General features: G+C 42.7%; 1 protein-coding gene across 1 annotated transcript in view; it reads left to right on the plus strand.

The window, feature by feature from the left end:
• The window catches only part of BCAS4 (breast carcinoma amplified sequence 4), a 413,107-nt gene extending 390,819 nt beyond the window's left edge, over positions 1-22,288 (plus strand). The window contains exon 5 of the mRNA XM_078652043.1: positions 20,427-22,288. Coding sequence (XP_078508169.1) covers positions 20,427-20,528 — 102 coding nt within the window. The 3' untranslated portion in view covers positions 20,529-22,288. The remainder of the gene's footprint in view (positions 1-20,426) is intronic.
• Positions 22,289-22,911: the final 623 nt, after the last annotated feature.

The raw sequence follows: 22,911 nt of genomic DNA on the forward strand, positions 1-22,911 counted from the left end.
ACTCTCCTGGTGGTCGTAGACTGCCTCCCTGCTTTTAAAGCATTTTGAGGGTTTAAGGTAAACATGACTTACTTTTTTGCGCTCACTATCACCATACATCAGCAGGCCATTCCTGAGCTATAGGAGTTGGTGCTGTTTCAGTGTGCCCCACATATGATACAATACTTGGGTCTCAATCTCACCTTCACCTTCGCTACTTGGATGCAGGCAAACTGTTCAACTTTCTGGCTGTCCAATTATGGACAATCTCCGGTGCTGGACACCTCTCTATATATCCTGGCTGGATGGCACCAATGTCTTAAATATGAACATTCTTCCCCATATACTCTACCTCTTTCAATCCCTTCCTACCCCCATCCTGCAGGACGATATCATGCGATTGCAATGAGACATAGGCACCTTCATTTGGGAGCAGGGGGAGATAAGCGACCGAGACTGCATCATTCTCTACTCGTGACGCACAGGCTCAGAGGAGCCTTAGCATGTCCCGGATTTCTTGAATATTACACAGCAGCCTACCTATGTTACATCTCTAAAAGGATTGCTCGCAAGAGTGACAAACAACGGCTCAATATGAACTGGGTGGTGGCTTGCCGCCCCCTCTGAGACTTGGCTTGGCTTCCTTAGAATGCTCGGCTGTGCAGACCAATCTGGCCACCCCCACCTGAATGGTGTTAGAGGTCTGGGACAAGCTGGTACTTCGAAGGGGCCTTACCACCTTCCCCTCTCCTAACACCCCGATTGCCCACAACCCAGAGTTCATCCAGCTCAGGACCCACACGTTTCCTAATTGGCAGCAAGGGATCGTAGAACATTAAGAGATCTCCTCGTGGGTGGAACTAATAAGCCATTTGAACAATGGAAGACAGACTTCAATCTCACTGAATTAACACAAATCCAGTATTATCAACTCCGACATTGGGTGCTCTACCCCCCAACACTCGGGAGGCCACACAGAACTATACCCTCTTTGACTATACCCTCTTTGAAAACCTTTTTAGGGCTTATAATGGATCCAGATGCTTGATCTCTAACACATACCGAGTACTGCAACATGCAACAGCCCCTTGTGCCCACACCTATCAAGCTCGTTGGCAGAGCAACACCTTGGAGGGCATCTCGCCCAAGCAGTGGAAAACTCTATGGTGTGATGTCCCCAAGATATAGAGGAGCATCTCTCAACAGGAGTAGGCCTATAAACATATGGCTCATAGTGCACCATCCTCAACAAATCCATTACCACTGCCACATTTCCTGACACATGGAAACACGCAAAGGTCAGACCTCTCTTGAAGAAACCCTCAGCCAACCCCAGCAAACTCAAAAATTACCATACCATATTACTACTCCTGTTGCCCAGCAAGGTCCTCGAGAAAGCCATCAACCACCAGCTCACCGAGCAACAGGGGCGGCTTCCCAATTAGGGTTCAGGGACTGCGCCCCTCTGAAATTCCTACACATTTACATACAAAAATATTAAATAGATCGATTTATTTAGAAATACGATTGTATCTCTAAATAAATTCATGTATTTAAGTCTGGACTTTCTGTTTCAGGCTGCCTGTCCCGCCTCTCTCTGAAGCAGGAGACGGAAGCCAGGCAGTAAATCAACTTTCTTATTGGTGATGCACAAAGCTGGACTTTCTGTTTTAAGGCCCTTCATTTCCATTGTGGTCTAGGGTTGTATGCATACTGTAGGCCAGTGACGCAATAAGTGTCACGGTTTCGGGTGTCGGAGACTTCTTCCCTGCATGATTTCAGACGTCTGTCATTCGAAGGCATAGATCCCACCTCTCGTCATATGTGAGATTGGATTCAAGCACGTCTGATCCGGTGCCTTGTTCTCGGTAATGGTAAGTGTTTGCAAGCTAATGCTGTGTAATGTATATTGTGCTGAGACCTCTCATCACGCTAACCTCCCCCACTGTGACACCCCAGGCCCTCGATGCATATCACTCGCTCCTTTAAAAGTGGAGCTGCAGCATTTGCTCCCTTGTGAAATGTTTCCTTGCAAAGTTGATTCAAATATCCGATGCATGCCCAAAGTGAGAGATATGTTCTTACTGTGGATCATGTGCTTACAGTGGCCAGTTCTCTGATGTATGAGATGAAAACTGGCCCTGTCTTCATGCCCCTAAATTAACCCTGATTTCAAAAACATGGACTGACTTGCAAACAAGGAATTTTAAAAACGTCAGGGGGATGCATTTCAATGATTTACTTCCTCTCTTATTTCACATGCTTTACATAATCTTACATTCCCCAAGAGTTAGCTATTTTATAATGTTGTTGTTTATCTGTATTTGTTTCTGTGCATACTTTGAGGCTTGAGCCATGTCAGGTGTTTTCGAGGGGCTTTGATTGAGCGCTCAGTCGTGCCTGTCAGTGGGTTGGCCTCTCTTCAGAGCACACAGAACAATGTTTGTGTATTCCATTTGCAACTGAAATTCTGTGGATATGTGTGAAGGGGGACACAAATGTCAAAATATTTGTAAGGCAAAAGTAAGAGAAATTAAAGTGCTTACATTTGAGGGAGTGCAGTGCATGTTGGGGGGGTGAAGTGACAGAGATACGAGGAAGTGCATTCGGGAAAGAGTAAAAAGAGGATGCTGAAGAGGAAAGAGAGGGGGTTGAAGATGTGCAGATGGAAAAGATATGCATAGAAAAAGAGGATATATATCTAACATAAAGCACACATAATTTAAGGCCAAAACCCCGTCCACAGGCCTCAATGCTATTTAATTCACAGACTCACTATTTCAGAATTTAAACATTTCCAATCTTATTAATTTTTAACAAAAATCACTGTTGTTACTCATTTATCTTAAACAGCTAACACCCAGTGACAAAGCCAATCATACTGGCAGGCTTTACTAATATGTGAGTTGTTGTGCCATTTATCTGGCGAAAATGTTATCTCAGAGAGGAACCAAAATACCGGTCAGGTGGCACACTATGGGAATCAAAGAAATCTATTTGACATGTTCCTTTATAGAGAGCACCCTCTTTTTTTATCTCACTTAGAAACCTGCCTGCATATATTTCTATGTGACTGGTTACAGCCAGCATTTGTGGGTGCTTCTCAAAGTCTGTTTAGAGCATATGTTTCCAAAGTTAATGCTGCATGCAGTGCAAGACACTGGGCAAGCATACATTTTAAAGGGTAAAGTTATCATGCTCAACAATTTACACATTACAGCAACTGTTGAACAAATTAATTCAGGAAGATATGGGGCAGTTTTTAATGTGTTTAATATTTCAATACTATACATTCCCACTGCTTTACGCCGCACCACTTTCAAATGTCGCCAGCCGCCACTGCCTAGCATCTATAAAGATACAACCTACTCGACACCTTACAATCTGGCTTCCACAGCAACCGCAGTACTGAAACTGCCCTGATCGCTGCAACTAGCCACATCGGATCCCTCCTCAACCGGGGTGAACCAGCAGTCCTGATCCTCCTCTACCTCTCAGCCGCATTCGACACAGTATCCCACCACACTCATCAAAAGGCTCCGACACATCAACATCTGGGCAGATGCCCTCAAATAAATTGCACCCTTTCTAACAGGACAGACCCAGAGAATCCGACTTCTACCCTTCACTTCCGATCCCAAAAGCCACATTTGCGGCATCCCCAAGGATCATCACTCAGCCCCACCTTGTTCAACACCTAGATGACTACTGGCTGACATAGTCCAATCCCATAAACTCACCATCGGTAAACAGACATAATATCGACTACAAAATATCGAATGGACATAATATCGAGTCCAAAATATAGGCTGGACAACATATCGAATGGACAGAATATCGACATCAAAAATATCGTTTTGAAGGTAAGTAATGTAATATCGAATGTTAAAATATAGAAAGTTAAAATATCGAAGTATATAATATAGGTTATTAAAATTATTGAATTTTTATTAATATCGAATTTTTTATAGTGTTTGTTATGTTATTATATGTGTGAAAAGTGTGTATTTATGTTATAATTAATTTTAATTAATGAATTTTGTTTTTTTAATTTTGCGTAATTTAATTCTGTAGCGGGTTGTGGGTTTATAGGGGAATAGGGTGGGAAGTAATTTAATTATAATTAATTAAATATGTAAATTTATATAATGGTATTAATTTTTATGTAATTGTTAATTAATTTATATTTGGTAATTAATTAAATTTTAATTGGCAATTAATTTTAATTAATTGATTAATTGCTAATTATGTTAATTTTACTAATTTATTTTCTGTAGCGGGTTGTGGGTTTATAGGGGAATTGGGTGGGAAGTAATTTATTTATAATTAATTAAATATGTAAACATATTTATTGGTATTTGTTTTATTAATTCTTAAATATTTTTTATGGGTAATTAATTAAATTTTAATTGCCAATTAATTTTATTTAATTGATTAATTGATAATTATGTTAATTTAACTCATTTATTTTCTGTAGCGGGTTGTGAGTTTATAGGGGAATAGGGTGGGAAGTAATTTATTCATAATTAATTAAATAATTCAATTTATTTAATTGTTTTTAATTTTAATTAATTGTTAATTAATTTTTAATTGTTGATTAATTAATTGTTAATTTTTAATTAATTTGAATAGGTAACTAATAGTAAAAATTAATTGTAATTAGTAATTTTAATTGATTAATTATTATATTATATTAAATTGGTAATTACTTTTCATTAATTTTTTATAGATATTAATTTATATATACTGTTTTTAAATAATATAAGAAGTATTTACTTTCCCTACTGTTGCACTTTCTGGAGTGGGAATAGTAATTTTTACCCCTACGCTATCCAACGCTTTCTCTACTGTTGCACTCATCGGAGTGGGAATAGTAATTTTTACCCCACGCTATCCAACGCTTTCCCTACTGTTGCACCCACTGGAGTGGGAATAGTAAATGTTACCTCTACGCTATCCAACGCTTTCCCTACTGTTGCACTCACTGGAGTGGGAAAAGTAATTTTAACCCCTACGCTATCCAACGCTTTCCCTACTGTTCCACCCACTGGAGTGGGAATAGTAATTTTTACCCCTACGCTATCCAACGCTTTTCCCTACTGTTGCACTCTTTGGAGTGGGAATAGGAATTTTAACCCCTACGCTATCCAATGCTTTCCCTACTGTTGCACTCTTTGGAGTGGGAAAAGTAATTTTAACCCCTACGCTATCCAACGCTTTCCCTACTGTTGCACTCTTTGGAGTGGGAAAAGTATTTTTAACCCCTATGCTATCCAACGCTTTCCCTACTGTTGCACTCTTTGGAGTGGGAATAATAATTTTTACCCCTACGCTATCCAACGCTTTCTCTACTGTTGCACTCATCGGAGTGGGAATAGTAATTTTTACCCCACGCTATCCAACGCTTTCCCTACTGTTGCACCCACTGGAGTGGGAATAGTAAACGTTACCTCTACGCTATCCAACGCTTTCCCTACTGTTGCACTCACTGGAGTGGGAATAGTAAGTTTTACCCCCTACGCTATCCAACGCTTTCCCTACTGTTGCACCCACTGGAGTGGGAATAGTAATTTTTACTTCTACGCTATCCAACGCTTTCCCTACTGTTGCACTCTTTGGAGTGGGAATAGTAATTTTTACCCCTACGCTATCCAACGCTTTCCCTACTGTTCCACCCACTGGAGTGGGAATAGTAATGTTTACCCCTACGCTATCCAACGCTTTCCCTACTGTTGCACTCACTGGAGTGGGAATAGTAATTTTTACCCCTACGCTATCCAACGCTTTCCCTACTGTTGCACCCACTGGAGTGGGAATAGTAATTGTTACCTCTACGCTATCCAACGCTTTCCCTACTGTTGCACTCACTGGAGTGGGAATAGTATTTTTTCCCCTACGCTATCCAACGCTTTCCCTACTGTTGCACCCACTGGAGTGGGAATAGTAATTTTTACCTCTACGCTATGCAACGCTTTCCCTACTGTTGCACTCTTTGGAGTGGGAATAGTAATTTATACCCCTACGCTATCCAACGCTTTCCCACGCTTTCCCTACTGTTGCACCCACTGGGGTGGGAATAGTAATTTTTACCTCTACGCTATCCAACGCTTTCCCTACTGTTGCACTAACTGGAGTGGGAATAGTAATTTTTACCCATACGCTATCCAACGCTTTCCCTACTGTTGCACCCACTGGAGTGGGAATAGTAATTTTTACCCCTACGCTATCCAACGCTTTCCCTACTGTTGCACCCACTGGAGTGGGAATAGTAAACGTTACCTCTATGCTATCCAACGCTTTCCCTACTGTTGCACTCACTGGAGTGGGAATAGTAATGTTTACCCTCTACGCTATCCAACGCTTTCCCTACTGTTGCACCCACTGGAGTGGGAATAGCAATTTTTACCTCTACGCTATCCAACGCTTTCCCTACTGTTGCACTCTTTGGAGTGGGAATAGTAATTTTTACCCCTACGCTATCCAACGCTTTCCCTACTGTTCCACCCACTGGAGTGGGAATAGTAATTTTTACCCCTACGCTATCCAACGCTTTCCCTACTGTTGCACTCACTCGAGTGGGAATAGTAATTTTTACCCCTACGCTATCCAACGCTTTCCCTACTGTTGCACCCACTGGAGTGGGAATAGTAATTGTTACCTCTACGCTATCCAACGCTTTCCCACGCTTTCCCTACTGTTGCACCCACTGGAGTGGGAATAGAAATTTTTACCTCTACGCTATCCAACGCTTTCCCTACTGTTGCACTAACTGGAGTGGGAATAGTAATTTATACCCCTACGATATCCAACGCTTTCCCTACTGTTGCACCCACTGGAGTGGGAATAGAAATTTTTACCTCTACGCTATCCAACGCTTTCCCTACTGTTGCACTAACTGGAGTGGGAATAGTAATTTTTACCCATACGCTATCCAACGCTTTCCCTACTGTTGCACCCACTGGAGTGGGAATAGTAATTTTTACCTCTACGCTATCCAACGCTTTCCCTACTGTTGCACTCTTTGGAGTGGGAATAGTAATTTATACCCCTACGCTATCCAACGCTTTCCCACGCTTTCCCTTCTGTTGCACCCACTGGAGTGGGAATAGAAATTTTTACCTCTACGCTATCCAACGCTTTCCCTACTGTTGCACTAACTGGAGTGGGAATAGTAATTTTTACCCATACGCTATCCAACGCTTTCCCTACTGTTGCACCCACTGGAGTGGGAATAGTAAACGTTACCTCTACGCTATCCAACGCTTTCCCTACTGTTGCACTCACTGGAGTGGGAATAGTAATTTTTACCCCCTACGCTATCCAACGCTTTCCCTACTGTTGCACCCACTGGAGTGGGAAAAGTAATTTTTACCTGTACGCTATCCAACGCTTTCTCTACTGTTGCACTCTTTGGAGTGGGAATAGTAATTTTTACCCCTACGCTATCCAACGCATTCCCTACTGTTCCACCCACTTGAGTGGGAATAGTAATTTTTACCCCTACGCTATCCAACGCTTTCCCTACTGTTGCACTCACTGGAGTGGGAATAGTAATTTTTACCCTCTACGCTATCCAACGCTTTCCCTACTGTTGCACCCACTGGAGTGGGAATAGTAATTTTTACCTCTACGCTATCCAACGCTTTCCCTACTGTTGCACTCTTTGGAGTGGGAATAGTAATTTTTACCCCTACGCTATCCAACGCTTTCCCTACTGTTCCACCCACTGGAGTGGGAATAGTAATTTTTACCCCTACGCTATCCAACGCTTTCCCTACTGTTGCACTCACTGGAGTGGGAATAGTAATTTTTACCCCTACGCTATCCAACGCTTTCCCTACTGTTGCACCCACTGGAGTGGGAATAGTAATTGTTACCTCTACGCTATCCAATGCTTTCCCTACTGTTGCACTCACTGGAGTGGGAATAGTAATGTTTACCCCTACGCTATCCAACGCTTTCCCTACTGTTGCACCCACTGGAGTGGGAATAGTAATTTTTACCTCTACGCTATCCAACGCTTTCCCTACTGTTGCACTCTTTGGAGTGGGAATAGTAATTTATACCCCGACGCTATCCAACGCTTTCCACGCTTTCCCTACTGTTGCACCCACTGGAGTGGGAATAGAAATTTTTACCTCTACGCTATCCAACGCTTTCCCTACTGTTGCACTAACTGGAGTGGGAATAGTAATTTTTACCCATACGCTATCCAACGCTTTCCCTACTGTTGCACCCACTGGAGTGGGAATAGTAATTTTTACCACTACGCTATCCAACGCTTTCCCTACTGTTGCACCCACTGGAGTGGGAATAGTAAACGTTACCTCTACGCTATCCAACGCTTTCCCTACTGTTGCACTCACTGGAGTGGGAATAGTAATTTTTACCCCCTACGCTATCCAACGCTTTCCCTACTGTTGCACCCACTGGAGTGGGAATAGTAATTTTTACCTGTACGCTATCCAACGCTTTCTCTACTGTTGCACTCTTTGGAGTGGGAATAGTAATTTTTACCCCTACGCTATCCAACGCTTTCCCTACTGTTCCACCCACTTGAGTGGGGATAGTCATTTTTACCCCTACGCTATCCAACGCTTTCCCTACTGTTGCACTCACTGGAGTGGGAATAGTAATTTTTACCCCTACGCTATCCAACGCTTTCCCTACTGTTGCACCCACTGGAGTGGGAATAGTAATTGTTACCTCTACGCTATCCAACGCTTTCCCTACTGTTGCACTCACTGGAGTGGGAACAGTAATTTTTACCTCTACGCTATCCAACGCTTTCCCTACTGTTGCACCCACTGGAGTGGGAATAGTATTTTTTACCTCTACGCTATCCAACGCTTTCCCTACTGTTGCACTCTTTGGAGTGGGAATAGTAATTTATACCCCTACGATATCCAACGCTTTCCCTACTGTTGCACCCACTGGAGTGGGAATAGTAATTTTTACCCCTACGCTATCCAACGCTTTCCCTACTGTTGCACTAACTGGAGTGGGAATAGTAATTTTTACCCCTACGCTATCCAACGCTTTCCCTACTGTTGCACTCTTTGGAGTGGGAATAGTAATTTTTACCTCTACGCTATCCAACGCTTTCCCTACTGTTGCACTCTCTGGAGTGGGAATAGTAATTTTTACCCCTACGCTATCCAACGCTTTCCCTACTGTTGCACTCTCTGGTGTGGGAATAGTCATTTTTACACTTCTGCCATCCTACGGTAATATTATTGGATAATATTTAATTATATTATGTTACTATATATATATGTTTTAACAAATATGATTGTAAATTTTTTTATACCTTTCATCAATTATTTAATTATTATAAGGTAATTTAAGTATTTTTAAGTATATTTTAGTAAATAATTTTTAATATTAATTTAATTTTACATTGTTTTTAATAAAGTCGATATTTTTTTTAACTATTTTTTTGTAAACGATATTTTGTATTCGATATTTTTGCACTTACCTGTTTGTAGATACAAAGTCGATATTCTGTCTGTCGATATTTTGTCGACGATATTTTTGATAGTCAATATTATGTCCCTCGATATTATGTCAGTGATCCCTCACCATCATCTGCTATGCGGATGACACCCAACTCATCCTCTCACTGACAGAAGACCCCACTACCACCGGAACAAACTTCTAAAATGCCATGACGAGCGCATCAACTGGATGAGGACCAACTGCCTGAAGCACTACACAGACAAGACGGAAGTGCTGATCTTCAGAAACATCACCTCACCATAGGACAACACCTTGTGGCCCTTGGAGCTCCAATCCGTACCCACCCCCACGGACCACGCCCGCAAACTCAGAATCATCGTGGGCAGCAAACTCACTATAAAATGACAAGTCGATGCAACCGCCTCCTCCTGCTTCCACACCCCCACTTGCTGCACAAGATCTTCAGAAGGATCCCCAGCAGCACAAGGAAAATGGTCACACAAGCTCTCGTCATCAGACAGCTAGACAACGGAAACGCTCTCTACTTGGGGAGCACCACCCAACTCCTCAAGAGACTCCATACTCTACAGAACACAGCCACCAGAATCATCCTCAACCTTCCCAGATGGACCCACATCAAACCCCACCTCCAGAACCTCCACTGGCTCCCCGTACAGAAGAGATTCCAGTTCAAGACACTGACCCTCACCTACAAAGCCCTCCGTGAACAGGGCCCAACCTACATCAACCACCGCCTGAACTTTTACCAGCCTGCCAGACAACTGTGATCCGCTTCCTGCGCGCTTGCTCACGTTCCCCACATCTGCCGGGGGTATAGCGGAGGTCCTTCCATCTCCCACCTCGCTGCCAAGTCCTGGAACGACCTCCCCCTCCAACTACGAACAGGTTTGGTGGAATTCAGGAAGGGACTCAAGACCCTGCTCTACGACTAGAACCCCGCGAGACATTAGCGCCTCAATACCCTCAGGGGTGATTAGCTGCGCTCTATAAATATTGATTGAGTGATTGATGGATAAAACGCTGGGGTATGATGCTGAAAAATAGAGCTGCATTCATGAGTTTCTCCCTTATTGCTTATGTCTGGAATTCTAGCAAAAACGCTTTTATCATTTAGTCTTGAAGTGTCCCAAATTATTGCAACTTTATTGCTAATGTTGGCGAGTTTATGACCTCATTATCTGCCTGGAACTGATATGTTGCATTGTTACACAGTGTCCGATGGATTAGACAAGCCACTTTGTTGGGGTTGCTTAACAAATAGTATTTTTGCAGTCAGCTCATGGCTTCTAGAAACCACTTGTGAGACATCTTGCAACTATCTATGAAAAAATTGCATTTGCCTGAATTACCAGGTTTCTCTGTGAATGCCGGGGTTCGTTTTTGCAGGGGATTGTCAATAATGAACAAGCATTGGAAATGCAATAGGTCTCGCATTAGGAAAGTTTGAGCTATTGGTCTTATAAATGACTTTTTTTTATTATTGTGATGTTTTTTGAACTATCTAAATTAATAGCTTTGTCATTTACAATGCCAATAGTTATAACTTTCGCAAATGTGACACCTATAACATTTGTAATGCAACATGTTTTGTATTTACGTGACTTAGATGTATTGCTATTACAAATAACAATGGTTTTTAATATTTTTAAATAATTTATTTAATTTGTAATGGCAATAGCTTAAACTTTTGTAAATAATTTTTGTGAAGATTATGTTCAGTGTTTTTTATTGTGACAAAAATCCAAGAACTTAAGTGAAATATTAACATCTTTTTGTGATTTTTAATAAAGCTTGAAAGCTTGAAAACAGCTTGAAACATTGAAAGAACATATTTGAACCAGTGATGCTGTGGTGGTGCTGAGTGATGCTGTGGTTGCGCTGAGTGATGCTGTGGTTGCGCTGAGTGATGCTGTGGTTGCGCTGAGTGATGCTATGGTGGTGCTGAGTGATGCTGGGATGGCACTGAGTGATGCTGGGGTGGCGGTAAGTGATAATGTGGTGGTGCTGAGTGATAATGTGGTGTTGCTGAGTGATGCTGGGGTAGCGCTGAGTGATGATGTGTTGATGAGTGGTGCTGGGGTGGTGCTGAGTGATGCTGGGGTGATGCTGAGTGATGATGTGGTGATGGTGAATGGTGCTGAGTGATGCTGGGGTGATGCTGAGTGATGGTGTGGTGATGGTGAGTGGTGCTGAGTGATGCTGCGGTGGTCCTGAGTGATGCTGTGGTGGTGCTGAGTGATGCTGTGGTGGTGCTGAGTGGTGCTGTGGTGGTGCTGAGGTGGTGCTGAGTGATGCTGGGGTGGTGCTGAGTGATGCTGGGGTGGTGCTGAGACATTAAATAGAATATCCGTAGCATTAACAGTTATTAAAAAAGTTTCACAAAAAAAAAAAATCAAAAAAAAAAAAAGTACAACAGAACAGAGCACAACTGTCAGACGTTAGAGTGCTTCGGCCAGAGTTAAAACATTGCGTAACAGGCGTGCATGGGCACGATTAGAGTGTTGTGTCACAGAGACCCGCTGCATGATTACACTACGCAAACTGTGGGCAGGACGGGGTTGGCAGGCACAGGGATCAAAAACTTTCAAACAACCAGCCCGATGACTCGGCGGGTCAATGTGCCAGCTGCCAAGATGTGTGCTGCCTGCAGCTTACAGGCTGGATCCAAGAATGGGCCGTCGCCTTTCATCTTTCACGAGATGACGCCATGACTACTGGGGATTGAGGAAACAGCAGCGACAAGGGGTGTGTAAAAAAACACGCTGCATTTACTGCTCCTGCACTTAACACAGAGATGCAGGCAGGCTAGGTGCATTTGATTAAGAACACTGACAAATATGCGACATGTAAAGCGCATCGACGCCATCTTGAGCTTGTCTGCGCTATATAACACTTCTACATGTAAGTAAATAAAAGGTGAGCCTGTCCAGCAGGCGAAATGCTTCTTGCTGCACAAAGGTAGAGTGAGGACGGTGTAAAAAACAAAAAGAGCGATACCAAAAAATAAACACAACATCAAGATGAACTTAAAAAAGCAGAAATATTTAGAACCGGCAGTATAATACCACAAAGACAACACGTGACACGAGACAAATGCCACAAGAAGATGCCTCAGCCTTTCAATCCCCTTTTCAAAAACACTTTAAAACTAATTCCACCTCGTAAGCTTCTTGGCGCTTAGATTGAAGGAAACCTCGAAATAGCAGAATGTCAGCCTGGGGCAGCAGTAAATTTAATACCAACATGCCACAAATAAATGACAATACAGTTAACATATACATTAAATAGAATATCCGTAGCATTAACAGTTATTAAAAAAGTACAACAGAACAGAACGTTAACTGGTGCTATGTAAAGCGCTCTGATACCCGATTCGGTTCGGGCCTAGTTCGCGCTATATAAAAAAAAAAGAGTGCTTCGGCCAGAGTTAAAACATTGCGTAACAGGCGTGCATGGGCCCGAACAGAGTGTTGTGTCACAGAGACCCGCTGCATGATTACACTACGCAAACTGTGGGCCTTATGGCCCGATGAGGGAGAGACACGGCCTGGCGGCCGTGAATAGTGTGAAGCAGCAGGGGCTTTTGAAGTGAAGCTAAGCTTCACTTTAAAAGTGTGGGAGGAGTGAATGTTGAAGTGGGAGCAAAACAGATAAAATTTCTTGGGCATAAATCACACAATATATATTGCAGAGACTAAAATAGGCTTCCTTTCAAGTCTGGTGGGGGAGCAGGGGCGCCAGCAAGTGGGAGGGAATAGCTCTCGGCATTTCTGGGTGGGCGGGGGAGCAGGAGCCTGTGGTGTGAGAGACAAATGTTGGTGTGCGAGGCTGCCTTTCAAATCGGGTGGGGGAGCAGGTAGTCTAAATGCGACAAATGGTAGTCTGGTGCGAGGCGTGGGGGGAGGGGGAGCAGGGTAGCAAGCAGGAGTGGGAGGAATAAGTAGGGTCGGGGAGTTTGTTCGCATATTCGCAAAGGAAACTGCAATAATGTTGATAAAAAACAAGTAAAGGAAAACATTTAGACATGCACACATAGACTTTAGCATGTATTTAAAAAAAGGAAGATAGAAACACGCAGTCTTGTTTGCGGACAGACGTTCACAGAGACATACATGCATTGCACACAGACATGCAGAGGCAAACATGCAAGCCTACCTGCAGACTACCACGAGGATGAGGGGATATGCACATGAAACATAATGGTAATGCAGAGAACACGAGACATACTGACACATACACACACATGCAAAGAGGCACACATGCACATTTGCAGATAAACAATGGGGGAGGGGTCAGCATGCAGACACACAGATGCAGGGGGATTCGTTAAACAAAACCTAGACAAAAAGAGAGCTGGAGAAGTGTTTCCCGAACACGCACGACAATCACAACACAGTCAAGTTTGTATGTCATGCACTGCTCTGTGGTTTCTGGTCACGATGATGACACGTTGCTTTGAAGTCTCATGGCGGGGGGGAGCAGCTTGGGAGGCATTACATTGAAGTCGGGTGCGAGCGAGTGTAGATTGTCATCACTATAATCTCTTCCAGATGTGCCTTCTCAAAACTGCACCGCTGTTGGTAACCCTGTGTTCCTTAGAGTTGCAGAAGTGAGCTCTGTAACAAAGGTTTACTCTCTCTGTCACTTAAGTTTTGGTGACTTGGCCTAGCCTTTCAATATTCGTAAAAGTGGTAGGGTGGAGCTGGGACGGTGATTTTTTGGGAAGTTTAAAATGAAGACATTTGAGAAAACTTCTATTTGCAGTTTACAAATATATCATTTAACTGCACATAAATTTTCAGCTGAAAATTCAATTGCAGTTAAATGATATGACTTACTGTTATTCTATGTATACATGCATGCCGGACATTGAATTATTTTCAGGTCATTCATTTTGTGGTACAAAAGTCTCAGGAACAACAAGTATGTGTGGTGAAGGCTCCCTTAGTGCGTGCGGGTCGTGACAGCTTTCTAAAGCCGATATTTGCATAGGCAAAAACACACTTGTCAGGGGGGAAGCCCCCTCAAATGGGAGTCGGAAATGTTCACTAACGAGGAACTGTGATCAAGCGAATGCTTCCTAAAGCCGACCTTTTAGCAGCGTCTAAAGCGCACTTGGAGCGGAGAAAGGCTCTTTAAAGTAGATACGTGCCCGGGGAAGCCTGGCCAACGTTATTCTGCGCGCAGTGAAAGGGGCCTGAGCGGAGACTTGTGAACAAGAAATGTGTCCTTAAAGTGGACATATGTGTAGTGAAGCCTCCCGTAGCTAGGCCTGGGGGGGGGGTGAAAGCTTTCTAAAGCCTATATTTGCATAGACAAACAAAACAGACTTGTGAACGGTGACACGCACCTTGAAGTGGACTTGTGAAAAATGCTTCATTCTGCTTACATGCTAATGGGGAAAAAGGTTTCCTAAAGTGGAGATATAATCAGGGAATGGCTCATTAAAGTGGACCAGTGAGAAGGGAAAGTTTCCTTGAAATAACAAGCATGAAAAACAAGTCGGACGGCACAACAGGGGCTGAAAAAAAGGGGAGGCTGAAAAATAAAAGGAGACAAGGCCTGGCGGCCGTGAAACTTAAAGTACTGAGTCAGAGCGTGTGTGCAGGGAGAGAGAGGGGAGGTGCTGGCGGCTGGGGAGGGGGAGGAGAAATGCGAGTAAGGCTGTGTGCGGGAAGAGAGAGGGGAGGTGCTGGCGGCACCAAGCTGGGGAACAGATGGCGATGGCTGGAGATTTGATGCTGTGCACGCGCATTTTAACTCATTGCGCTTGCGCATTGAGCTAAAAGCGCACGTGCACTGCATCAAATCGCCAGTCTGGTTAAACTCTGTTTAAGCCCCTATATTCTCGCAAGCTCAATGCGCATGCGCATTGACAGGCGAGACCTAAAAACCAATGTACCAATGGTTGTTTTACTTTTTATCAGCCTAAGAAAGATTTCTTTACTTGTCGATAGAACCCATCTGAAGAATGGACAAGTAGTTCTGTATCTCAAGAAATGAGCAATAGCGGTGCTAATTTAACACATAGTTTCTGCACAAGTTTAGACTTACAGATAGATAGATGAAGAGCCAGAGGAGTAGTATTTTATCACCTTTGCCAGAGATAATTAGCTCCATATCAGTAGAACTTTAAAAGAATGTGCTGCCTGCTTATTGTTTGAAATGTAGCAGCATTTGTTGACAGCTGTACTGAAATTACAGAAGCACAACAAAACACAACAGAAAAACAACAAAAAAGCTCAATAGCAACAGAGCAAAAATAATTACACTGCATTAAATAACAAAACAATCAAAATAAAGTACATTTGACTAACACAGTACAACACAAAAATAAACCAACAATATAACACGACAAAAAATAACACAAGTATGCACAAATGTTCTGACACTCATTGCTACCGCGGTGAATCTGCTTCCACAATACAGTAAAAGGTGTTTGCACCGACCACTACCTTACTTACTTACCACCAAAGGACATAAAATAACAACAGTCAGAAATGTTTTGCGGTTCAGCCTGTGATCTCAAAACCAGCGTTGTCCTTCTTTGCTAACCCAGTGAGTGGTGTCACAGCATACATAAATTCAATGTATCATAATTACTTGACTGAATATGAAAAAGATTCAGAACAAGCATCCATAAATACATTAGGTCTGGCTTTTTATTTGGAAACACATATATACTCTAAAGTGTATTCTTTGTTTTGTTGCCTAACATTAGGTGTATGAAATGTGTACTAGGACACGTGGATAGTCTCAGCAGAGAGGGACAGGACCGAATGGGCAAGGCATCAGAGCTCCCATCTACTCGTTTGAGTGAAAGTATGTTTACAAGTAGGGCTGTGATACTTCTATTGGAGCAGTATTTGCACTTCTCAATACTCATAACATATATTTAATGACATAGTATGAGATCTTTTCAGCAGTACTTGTAGACTTTTATTTGGAAAGTAAAAACACTTTTAAGCTGGCCTGCTATACATTTAATGAGACAGAACCTGAATTTGTTAGAAGCCTAATCAGAGAGGCCAGAATGGAATGGGCAAGGAATCTGAACATCGCTATCACTGCACACTCCTATGATGTTCACGCAACACGTGTAATGCCCATTCCAGCTTCCACGCCAGGCATGACTACCACTGCCCAGACCTACCAGCCTCTCAGACATATCCTATGCTTTGCAGCACTGAGTTTTTTTGTACCTGTGATGCAAGCTTCAGAATCTGTTCTGGATATATATTCATCTATTATGTATGTGCCACAGTGATGTAGCTAGATAGCCAGCTCCACATGACGCTCCTGTTTGTGACTCGAGGTGTGGTCTTTCTTACAGCAACGATGTCTGAGCCACTTTCCCTGACTCGGTAAAGCTTTTAGGGCCACATGCATCAAGCATTTTACCCGTTTGCGGCCTGTAAAATGCCTTTTCCGATGCATCAGAGGGAATGGGTAAGAGATGACCTAATTTGCAAATGTATTTAGGGAATCTCAAATTGCAATTATCTATTTGAGATGCATCAAGCCTTTTCTAAATGCGAGTTCGCATTTAGGAAATGCTAATTACCATCAACTTCAAGTTGATTGGTAATTTGCAAAATCTTTGAAAAATGCACAAAAGTGCATTTTTTAAAGTGACATGTGCACACTTACCTTTTGGGGGGGGTGCATCAGGGTGGCCTTAGGCCCTCTGGCACCCTTGCAATTGCATTCACAATTTGCGATTACCAATTTGGTAATCACAAATTGTGAATGCATTCCCATTCATTCCTATGGGGCTGAAGGAATGCATGGGAACGCATTCCCTAATAGCGAATCACAATTTATGATTCGCTATTAGGGAATGTTAAGGATTCACAAAAATATTTGAGAATCCTTCATGCATAGGCATTTGTGATTACCAAATAGTGAATCCTTAAAATTCGCTATTTGGTAATCGCAAATGATTACCTTGAGGCATGTGGCCCTTAGTCACTTCCCGGTCTGATCGTTCTCCTCGAAACACCCCTTTTAATCATAAAGGGCAAGATTTATCAACATTGCATTTTGAGAGTCCTTAATAACGAATTTTACCGATTCACTATTAAAGACTCGCAAAATGCAATGTAAGTAGGTTTTGCATTTAAAGTAGCGATTCCCACGCATTCCCTATTTGCGACTGCAAATTGCGAGCCGGAAATAAAGGAATGTTTTCCCATTCATTTCTATGGACGTAGAGGCTTTTTGGAGCTCGCGAACCGCTATCACAAAATGCGTTGATGCATCTGGCCCAAAGCTATTAGTTCAGTCCTCTCGGGTTTTGGTTTTTGATGTATGACATTGTCTAAGGTATAGACCAGATTTCCTACATCAAACCTGAATGATTATAATTTTTTGTCGAGATTTCGCCAGTCTTTCAACGTCAGTTACTGACATTCCATGTCGTACTTGTGTTCAGTCATCATACATGACGGCAGTAGAACAAGAACGGAGCTGCTGAGAAACCTTGAACGATGTATACATTGCTTGCGTCTAGGCCGCAGTCTGCTCTTATTGCACGAATGCGTGCGTTTTGGTCTCTGCACGCCTGGCCAAGGACTGCCTGGTGAAATCAATAGACCTGAAGGCCTCGGCACGTTGGTTGCAAAGGAACCTTGGCCTGGGGCCAGATGAGAACAACAGTCGCATTAGGGAGGCGCCTCGGCGCTCGCAGCGAGCCAATCAAATGTAAGAGCGGAAGTAGGCAGTGAGATTCAGGCCGCAGCGACTGCAGGCGCTAACAGGCTACTGGAGGTCGGGGCTAGCTGGGTTCTGGAGTGGCGAGTGGACGACTGCTGAATGTTCTGGCTTCACCCCTGACAATCGCAGTCTGCTGGAATCGAGTTCTTGACGGAAATTGAATAAACTCTTTTGGCAAACTCTCAAGCACTGTACAGCATTGTCGCGTTTAAAGACACAGACAGCTTGATAAGTGCTTGCACTGCATTCAAACGAAAAAATGCAAGCAATGTAAACATGTGATGAAGCTCTTGTCAGGGTTTATGCCTTTAGGGGTATCAAAAATAAAAATAACAAGAGTAAGGCAAACACATAACGGAGTTAAAATATCCTAGCTAAGTCCCTTGAGAAGTGTGGCAAATATGTTTAAATGGAGTTGGGGGGATCTTTACAGGGTATAAATGGGCGACGTTCTCAAACACAGACAGGGGGTACAGGGAGATATTATCAGACTGATGCAGAGGGTATGGGAAGTCACACTGAAACAGAGGGCACAGCAGCCCTGACCACACTGATACCGAAGGCATGGGGAGTCATTAAAATGAAACAGGGGGGCACCAAGAGCCCTTGCCATACTGATACAGAGGGTATGGTCATACTGAAACAGGGGGCACCAAGAGCGGGTATGGAGGCCCTTATTACGCAGAGGCGGAGGATAATGGGAGCCCTTATCACACGGCCAGATAGAATATGGGGAGCCATTATCACACAAAGACAGAGATCAAGCGCTAATCTCACTGAGGCAGAGGGTTGGAGAAACCTTTACCAGACTTAAACAAAGGGCACAAAGAATACTCCCTAGATCAAATTAGAGTGTATAGGTGGCCCCTTACTGAAACGGGGTACAAGGAGCCTTTAACTTACTGAAACAGTGGGCCGTCGTACTGTTACATTACTGAGAAAGGTGGTATAAGGAACGGAGTATACAAGCCCTGACCATGACTGACTGGCGGTGTTCAATACATTGGCTGGTTTGGATTGAACACTCATGTCCATTTGGAGGCTATTCGTTGGCCACTTATTTTCTTGGCATTGCATTGCTTTTTATTCCTTTATGGATCAAAGTTGCTACTAATCTGTCCCGAGGAACTCTAGTGTTGATAAAGGATCGAAAAGTCGAATTTTCAGTCTTAACCACATTCGCATTGGCAGGCAGACTCTGAGAGACCTGTGTAATTTATTTTTATGGGCTTCTATGTTGTAGTTACTGTTCTGATGGTTGACATTTTTGTGATTATACATGCTATATTTGTTTGTTATTTGCACATTGTCAACTGATGTTGCACTCACACTGTAGCACCTTTCCACACATTGGAATTGTCTGTTTATTCATGATGATCTTGAACTATTAAATCTAAGAATCTTCTAAAACATAGATTGTAATAGCAGGGTCATTTTAAAATTACTGCAAAAGTATTACATTTTTTTGAGTGTTTTCCTCTGGAACGTTGTTATAGATATGGCTGTCATACCTGAAGTGGTCCAATCGGTAAGATCCACCAAACGGATAGATAAAGTGAAATAAATCAACCTCCGCTGATTGCTTTTGAAAAACCCAACTCACTGAACTCAAGGAGGGGGGTCAATATTGTTTCTAAATATAGGGAAAAGTATAAATAACTATAAATTGTACAACACACAAAGAAATTGCACTTAGATGTATGAGTTGTGTCTGTATTGAGAAAAACAACAAATATAAATACAATATATACGCATATGGTTTCTCCAAGAAGATGTGTGAAGGGGTGCTCAGAAAAAGTGCTTGTGCGTGGAATTTAAACTAATAAAGAAAAAGGAAATCGACCTATTACATATATCATCTTATTTACAAAATAGCCTGTTGTACTCATTAAACAGCATAAGCGTGATCTCATTAAGAAAGGGTAATCATATAATTCATAATTGCCCCTTTGTAAAATCACCTTACGATCCCAGGTGTTCAAGATGTTGATGTTTTGACCCGGCAAGGGGTCGCGGATGGCCAATCTAAGCCTCAACAGCAGGTCTTCATCAAAAAAATCAGGAAAAGTTAATTTATTTAACTTCATCTGTTTAGTGGTCCTTTCCGATTGGACCACTGTTATGAATCACAAATTACCCAGGTTCTTTGTGGTACTTTTGGGTCACCCCGTTGTTATAGAATGACATTTAAATGTATGCCCCTCCCATGTAAACAATGCTTTTCATAGTTTTGTATTTTCTTCTCTTTTCAGAAACACTCAACAAAACAGCAAACATATGAACTCCCTGAACTCTACAGAACAGAAGATTACATCCCCTTGGCGTTCATGGCCGCAAAACATCGAAAAACTTAATTTTTTGTATATGTGTTTCCTACTTTTTTTAAAGAATTTCAGACATGGACAAACACAAATTCATAATTTGTTAGATTTTATGCCAACTTTCAGTAGTAAGAAACAAGTTTTTTTGATTTCAACATATTTTTATTGATTTTTACACATATAGTCGTCAGCGCTTTGTCGTTACATGGTGGCAGCCCACACTGGCTGTGTTTGTTGGCGATACAGTTACACAGTATATACAGTTACACAGTATATATGTCCCCCTATCCACTGTCCCGCTAAAACAGCTGAATCAAAAGAAAAAGCATGACGTGGAATAACATAAATGTGCAACAGTGACATAAAAAACAAATTTGCGTAACTTTGCTTTCTGGGATTGCTTCATTTGGAGTTATTTTATTGTTCCAAGTTCATCAAATTGCAATTGCCAAAGCAAGGTCTACAGATCTGTTGATGGGACAATACATTGGCATTTTGGAAATAGCATCTACTGAAACAGAGGACACTTTTTATCTTCCTGCAGCGGGCAATTGGTCATTTACTGAAATTGTTCACACTCAATTTAGAAGAATAGTCATGAGTGCCCCTCAGACTCATTCATCTAAACAAAGTGACATTATGATAATGAAACACAACCTAAAAAACACAAAAATGGCCAGATGTGGTTAGTTGAGCAAACCATAACTCCTGCCTCAATGCACTATTCATTTATTTTGTGCACGGGTCATGGCCTTGCCCTCTGATACACTGTAGACACCACACACACAAGGAGTTGATGGACGGAGCCCTGAAACTTTTCAGTCTCTCACCCCCAGTCACAGATCTCGGTTGAATCCGTCATCGTTCTTTAGCTCACTTCACCACCCCAGTTCAGACCCAACATATGCAAATCAGTCTTGACCCTGTTCCTCATGGGAACAGTCCAGCCTGAACTGCCAAGCCAGGTCTCCCTGGACCGGAAACAAGAATCCTGGGACACCAGACATTAGTAGAGGCTGAGCTGAATTTTTATCAGACATACAGCATGGCCTTTTACCTGGCCCTATGGTCAGTGGATATGGCATGCCATTGGGAGTTTCATGTAGCCAATTCCTGCAAGTACATGAAAATTGTATGTTCTTTAGTGTTATTCTGTGCCCAGTACGTGTTCCTGTGATGACTTGTGGAAATGTCTGTGGCCATGATCTGTGCATACACGGCCAATGCCATTACCTTCCTCTGTGGCGTGTACGCAGCTCCACACCCGGCAGTGTTCAGTGACTGTGTCCAAAAGCCATGCCTTACAGGGAGTAAGTTGCACTATAAGTCTCTTCGGTTATAGTCTATGCCCATTGCACATATCAGTAATGCCCACAGAGAGTGTTACAATCATGCTCTGAAGTTGCATTGCATAGATCACTTCATTTGAACAGCCTCTGAGCCCAGCACTCACAGCCTCAACACCCCTGAGCATTGCCTTTGGCATTATCAGAGAATACTTTTTGCACTGATACTAGGCAGAGCATACAACCAAATGACAAGTCCATTGGAAGTTACATGAAACCCATGTCTTCAGGCACTGACTAGATCCTGCTGCTGGCATGGGCATTGCTAAGATATGTGTTTTTGTATAGTGCTCACAACAATTTGTACAGCACCTAAGCAGTAATCATATCAGGGTGCTGACTGTGGTTCTGAAGTGCTGGTTGTCCGGAATCAGAATGCTTGTTGACATTGTATTTGCTTGTGTTTTGTGCTATTTAAGATAAGTAATACTACATAGAGTTTGACCAGGTAATACAAGACTTATGTATTATTTAGTGATGGATTACATCAGATAATGGCTCACTAGGGGCCTCATTTATGAAAAGTGACGCATTGCTGCTTGAAAACAGCGATGCGTCACTTTTCACTGCGCCCTCCTTGCGACCCCAATGATGCGTCATATTTACAGTATGACGCATCATGGCGCAAGGAGTTACAGATATGTCAGTATTTCTGACGTATCTGTATGACGCAAAAGTGACGCATTGCTGGAGTGTGTCACAAAAGTGACGCAACTCCAGCAATGTGTCCTTTCACATGGGGCAAGCCCCATGTGAAAGGGCCTGCGTCAGTCTTATGCCTGCTGTGAGGCAGGCGTAAGAAATTGACGCAGTTGTGTCCTAGAAGTGGCGCAGTGAAATCTCATAGATTTCACTGCGTCACTTCCATGACCCTTTCTTGCGTCAAAACGCCCCCCCCCCCCTGCATACATTATACCTGGCGCAGGTATAATGTGGCGCAGGGGTTTACAAAGTGACGCATCTGCCTAGATGCGTCACTTTGTAAATATGGCGCAACAAGGCGCATTTTTTATGCCACTGGTGCGTCACAAAAAGTGACGCACCAGCGGCGTAAAAGGGACGCACAGCCT

Source organism: Lissotriton helveticus, chromosome 7 (assembly GCF_964261635.1).
Source record: "Lissotriton helveticus chromosome 7, aLisHel1.1, whole genome shotgun sequence".
NCBI lineage: Eukaryota > Metazoa > Chordata > Amphibia > Caudata > Salamandridae > Lissotriton > Lissotriton helveticus.